The sequence below is a fragment of the Perca fluviatilis genome, chromosome 14 (genome assembly GCF_010015445.1).
Source record: "Perca fluviatilis chromosome 14, GENO_Pfluv_1.0, whole genome shotgun sequence".
Lineage (NCBI taxonomy): Eukaryota > Metazoa > Chordata > Actinopteri > Perciformes > Percidae > Perca > Perca fluviatilis.
The window spans coordinates 2,664,478-2,670,841 of record NC_053125.1 but is presented as its reverse complement, the minus strand read 5'-3'; the positions used below and the strand labels follow the sequence as shown (position 1 = coordinate 2,670,841).

The 6,364-nt window shown below is 40.6% G+C and overlaps 1 protein-coding gene across 1 annotated transcript; it reads right to left on the bottom strand.

The window, feature by feature from the left end:
• Positions 1-1,710: 1,710 nt before the first annotated feature.
• On the bottom strand, positions 1,711-6,153 carry mad2l1 (MAD2 mitotic arrest deficient-like 1 (yeast)). The gene is made up of 5 exons (XM_039821445.1): positions 5,969-6,153; positions 4,235-4,381; positions 2,751-2,871; positions 2,333-2,436; positions 1,711-2,231 (listed from the first exon to the last, which is right to left on the bottom strand). Exons 1-5 carry the CDS (start codon positions 6,030-6,032, stop codon positions 2,059-2,061), a joined length of 609 nt encoding a protein of 202 aa, XP_039677379.1. The 5' UTR covers positions 6,033-6,153; the 3' UTR covers positions 1,711-2,058.
• Positions 6,154-6,364: the final 211 nt, after the last annotated feature.

Below are 6,364 nucleotides of genomic sequence, written 5' to 3'. Positions count from 1 at the left end.
AGTGCTTCACACCACCACCTAGCTGCCTGGTGTGCATACTACATCGAATTCCACACGCTTTTGCGTCACCATATGCACGCAGATTTCCCCCCAAAAATGCTCATCTAACCACGGAATGAAAAGTGAGAGCGCAACGCCACTTTTGCATTTCTCTTCAGACAACATGGCATCATGACTTTGCGTAAACATACTCAGCACTTTCCTAAAGTGTAGTTTTCCAAGTGACGTGTTATCTGTACGCATTTTGAGCTATCCACGTGTATGTCTACGCTGTATACAGCAGATGTAAACATACCCACCACGTGGCGTCGCCGTACTATTGTGAGAACAACGTCATGATAGAAAAAAAAGAAGAAAAAAAAGGTTGGGTTTAGGAAAAGAACATTGGTTTAGTAATGACAACAACACGACGGTGACCAACGTCACACGCTTAGGGAAACAATAAACGGTTGGGTTTAGGAAAGAAACATTAGGGAAGGCTTAAAAGAATAAAAATAACCCCCCAAAAAAAAAAAAAAACAGCTGAAAATTGCCACACGTGGGAGGCAAACCCAACTCCCCTGGGTGAAAGTCCTGTGTTTTACCCATCCACCACCCCAACTAACCTCCTTCTGCGGACTTACGTCCTTTCATACTACTCGCTACGGCGATAACGGCATACGAATTGGCGTGTTACACTGGGAAGGGTGTTAACAGATTAGTATTCAGTCACACAGTAACAGGTGCCACGGCCACCTCGGTGCATTTTATTAACAGCAACAAACAAGCTTGATAGTCTGTCCTAACTAAAGCCGTTTGGTAGACGCAACATGCTCAGAAGGCTCATTTTTGTATTGCCGGTTGGGTCTTGTACCTTTAATAAGTCTCCATCATCATCCACTTTTAAGACCTTTTGAAGACTTATGAATGAAGACCTATATAACAATAAAAAAAATACTTATACTTAAACAAGAACTAAATTCTGTTTTTTCAAGATAAGTATTGCTAAACTTGTACCTCCCCGTAGCTAAAGGTATTGGTTTTATATCTGTGGTGCAATCTAAGAGATGGGCCTATGAAAGCTGATTGGCTACAATATAAGTTGCATGTTGGTAGTCATAATACAGCAAATTATATTTGGACTAGCGAAATAAACTACAACACCACAGAGGGAGCATTTCAATGAGCATAACAGGTAGTGTTACATGGACGTAGGAAAATTAATAAACTATTTAAGACCTAGAACACAATACTTCAGCAAATTTAAGACTTTATATATACCTAAAATTTAGATTTTGAAACTTTAGACTTTTTAAGACCCCGTCTATCACTGTAGTACATGTGCTGCCTAAGCTCTGTCCTCCTTCAGAAAACTAAACATTATGTGCTTACTGCTTCAGGCTCTGGGTTGTTTCAGAACCCAGTGCAAACCATTCTGTTGCATGTACATGAGAACCTTACAACAGTGTCTACTGCAGGTGAGACAACGTAATATTCTGATACGGTCCGTTATGAGAAAGGTGTATTACATATACAACTGTCACTGAACACTGTCAGCCAAAGTAAATGCTATATCCCATTGAAGAAGAATGTTTATTTTCTGTGTCCTGTATTGTTCTATAACTTGACATACTGTTACACACTACAAACCCACAGAATGATGTGCAACAAACCAGTGACTGTGTTGTACTGCCACCTTCTGGTCAAAAGCAGTTAAACCACAAAAACAAACTTAGTGAAAGACATTTATTTATGGCATTTTATAAAAGTTTAACATATAAACCACTAGCTTCTAAAACAGAGGTTGACAACTTGAGAGAAAGAGGAAAAAATACTAAAGAAAACAGTTGTCCTAATAGACAAATCACTGCTTATGAGAAATATTTACATCAGTGTAGACAGAGAAGGTTGCTGTCACACAGTCGTCAAAAAGACAAGTGAGACAAAGTGAAGTTTAGAATACTGGACAGAGATGCAGACAGTGAGGTAGGACAGGGCACTGTAAAACCTACTCTATAAAGGGGCAGCGCTTGGTTGTATATACAGCTCATAGGGTGGGGGGGGGGGCCTGGTTTACATCTAAACTGAGTCCGTCTTCTTGTACGCCACCATGCTGTTCACCTTGTGGATAGAGGTGGTGAAGGAGCGTAAACGCACCTCCTCCGATTGGTCGATGATCTGCGGCCCGGACTCCTCCCACTTATCAGGAACTACCAGGTCTTTGTCTGTGTAGACAAGGAGGTCAAATGCACCTGGAGAGGGCGGGAGGGGGCAAAGGATGAGTCAACTGCCCATTATCCAAAAGTGACCTGAGACAACCAGTTTGTTGGTAGAAAAGGGTCTTGTTACTCACATGGCGTCTCCAGCAGCGGCAGGAAAGTAACGGTGGCTGTTATCTGTCTGATAACTGAGCGGATCTCATCCTGAATGGTCTTAATGGACTTCTCTCTGGGAGCACTGGGTCACAAGAGAACTGAGTTAACATGCATGATCTAAAGGAACAGGATTTCTTCAAACATTATCTGTCTACGTGTGCTTCTGTCAGGATATAGTAGTCTGGCTCAACGGATGTACACTGCTGGGATAAAGCACAGCTCCAGGTGGACCCGCTATGGGAGCTTAGTGCCACCCAGGACGGTTGTGATTGGTTTAAAGAAATATAAACAAGCCAGAGCGTCTACTCTGAAAATCCTATTAAACTATTTGAAAGAATGCTGCTAAATTAACTATTGTAACGGAGACTGTTCTGGGACAAGTGAAGAGGAGCTGACCTGCTCTCCTTGGCTGATTTGTCACACTCGATGTCAAACTGCCATCTCTCCAGCACCTCGTTGGTCTCCAGGCATGTGATCACCAACACCAGCTTCTGCACAGTGCACTCAAACAGCCACTCTGCAACACAGAGAACACACACGTTTACTGACTTATTAGTATGAGGGTGCACCCTGGCACTGAATAGTCTTAATGGGACCTAATGCAATACAACCCTGTATACATATATGCATTTATCTTCAGTCAACTCAGAGACTAAGGAGGACTAAGGAGCTTCCTACTCTTTTAAATATATTATGCTAATTATTAATGTGACAGTAAATTAATTTTGAATAGGTTAATCTAGTGAGTATTTGTTGCTTTTTCCTCAATTTCTTATTTTACAGGTTTGGACTGATTGAGACAGAGAACTGAGAACTAGCTATTTGAAGACATGACCTTGGGCACTGAAAATTGGGATTTCTAAACACTAGACCAATGATTAATCGAGAATTGTTTTGAAGCCAGACGGAACCCCCAGTGCAGGGGGTCTGATTCCTGACCGCCCCGACTTCCCTCCAGATCGGCAAACGTTCTGTGCCTGCTGCTGGCCGAATTTGAGTTGCTACAGTCGCTAACTGGAGGCTAACTGTAGCTGCTGTCTTCCTGGCGGAGTCTACTAGCGTCAGGGACAGAGCCAGGGGTAGCGGGATGTGCTAGCTAGCTAGCTAACTTAGCGTTAGATGCACCGACTAACATTGCCCATAGTAGCTAGCGTTATGTGGCGAATTCAATCATGGTATAGCCTAGCGTTGTTATTTGTAGGGCTGGGTATCGTTCAAATATATTCAATATTGGCACTGATACCGGTTCCTAAACGATACTTTTTTCGATACCAATTTTATAAAAACAAAAAGAAACAACATTACCGCACAAATCTTATTTTTTTCCGGCTCCAACTATATGAGCCCCGTCTCTGTGTAACGTAGAGTTTTGCTTGTCTCTACGACGTGTAACGTTAGACAGCCAATCACCTCCTCCTTCGTCAAGCAAATGTGACGTTTTTCAATACAACAAAAGCAATTTTCCCGGTACATTTTGTGTCTCTTTATAGTCGTGTTGCGTCTCTTTGTGGTCATTTGGCGTCTTTTTGTAGTCTGGGTTGCTTTGTGGTAGTTTTGGATCTCTTCTCTCAACATCATTTTGGACCGGTATTATCACCGTATCTGAGTCTAAAACATTGGAAAAGCTAGAGCAGATAATAAATAAATAACACTCAAAAGGCTTGAAAAACAAAAAGGTGCTGCACCAAAACCTTATTATGGCAGGGAAAACCCTGATATCTAATCTTTAAAAGTGAACTGACAACATGAGGCTCTTCTTACAGAGTTCACTTCTCCCATTGTTATGTTGCGTACTTTAGTGAAAGTCATCCTGGGAAAAGGCTGCAGAAAGCCAAAATGTGAATCATCCAAGGTATACAGAAGCACTCGGCCGAGGCTACCTTTGAGTTGAGACACCACATTGGTCAGGTAGTTCTTCAGTTTGGGATCAGTGGTAAGTTGAAGGCTCATGTCATAGTTGGTGACCCTGCTGAATGTCTCTGGAGGATATATGCCCCGCTGGTACAGGATGCTGTTGATGCCAAATGCTGTGGTGGAAAGAGGGAAGCAAATTTGCTCAGACAGATGAAAACTGGGTAGTCATAATAAGTGAGACAGCCAAGCTGCTCAGTTAAACTGGATTCAAAGTAGAAATATGCTAACATTACAGCACAGGCAAGTATCAAAGTATGACTGAGAAGTATTAAAAGAAATAAATACAAGAAAAGAGGCTTATGCCTAAATATGCTTTGTGAAAATTACTGGAATTGTTGGGTCTTTGTAAATTATAATGTGGTCTAGACTTACTCTATCTGTAAAGTGTCTTGAGACAACTGTTGTTATGATTTGATACTATGAATAAAATTGAAAATCTATAAAATGTATTGGAATGAATGGACATATACTGTAGGACGAATTCACAAATAATTCAAACTAGAGCTGCACGATATGAGGAAAATATGCAATAACATTGAATTTCGTCCTAACGATATTACTTGCTATAGACAGATATTCAAATGTACTTAGTTCTGCTGCTTTTAGTATTCTGCTTAACAAATTGAACATTAAATTGAATATCAAAAGGCAGCACTAAAAAAAGAATTAGTTACATTTTAAGTGCAGTTTTCTACTGATCTTTTCTTTCCACTAATAAAAAAATCTGAGTGTCTTTCGTGATGTGATTATTCGCCCTAATTAAAACACATTTAATTACAGGTCTAGACGAGTATGAATAAATAACGCATACAGATAAGTCAAGTTATGCACGGTGCCATATTTCCGTTGTCACTGTTACTTTTAAAGTGCTAGTTCATTTAGCCTTGTGATTAGAAACATATGGCATTGCTACCGCTGCAGTGGCTCTGCTTTTCAATGTAGCATTGGAAACACAGTAAGCCAACAGTAACCGACTAACGTTAACGTTAAGTAACGTTATGTTATGCTGCCATGCTCACTAGCAACAACTTGTTACGTTAACGTTAAACGGCGACCAACATCCCTCTCGAAAAGTTGACGTTAGCTAGTCTCTGGTGAATTTGGCATCACGTTATAACGTTACAAGTACAACGTAACGTGAACATAACACACTTTTAACAGTAAACGGAAGTCTTTCTCCTGTATAGCTAGCTAGTTTCCAAAATGTAACGTTAACTTACTTCTATTCTTAAAATAGCTTTACAGGCTAAAACGTTAACGCTTTTTTTTTTTTTTTACTTTATCTATCTGTACTTATGGATCTTTGTCTGTCTGAGTCATTGATGTGTGTGTAATAAGAATAATAAGGTCTGAGTGCTGCTGCAAAACCCCAAATTTCCCGGTAGCGTTACGTTTGTTACGCTCGACATTTTCACCGTAACGTAAGCTAAGTAAAGTCCGGAGTGGGCGGTACATCTCAATGCGAACACGTTCTAGCATTCACATTTAAAAAAAAATGAATAAAACTAATTGAGTTTGGTTGGTTGTGTGCTCAAATGAAGAGTGGCGCTCCAAACTCCATTTTCAGATATTTTAATGGAGCTCCGATTGCCGTGCTGAGGGGACTAATCTACACACAGGCCAGTAACGTTAGCATATTAGCGCTGCGTGTCGAAAGCTCTCAAAACGAGTTGAAAACAACCACACATATAAATACTTACAGAAGAACTCGGCTACTAGTTCGGCGCTTCCCTTGAGAGTAATTCCTTTCAACGTGCTAGTCATTTTCTTACACTTTTGGCTATATTCGTGACAATGAACCTTTGTTTTTTTCGGTCTATGCTTCAACTACCCGCCGTCCAGTTTGAAATTTGTTAGCTCCACACTTTTGCGCATGCGTTAACGATTTCGGCGCACTGTTGATGACGTGTCAAATAACGCTTACATTTTCTTTGCACTAGATGGCAGTGCATTATAACCATAACTCAACGTTATGCCCGGTGTCACTCAGAAATTTAGATTGTATCCCTTTTTCAATATTACTTTCCTTGTTGTCATTTCGTTGGGTAACAGACTGTAACATCTCACTGCACAATGTTAACAACTGACTTTCCCCT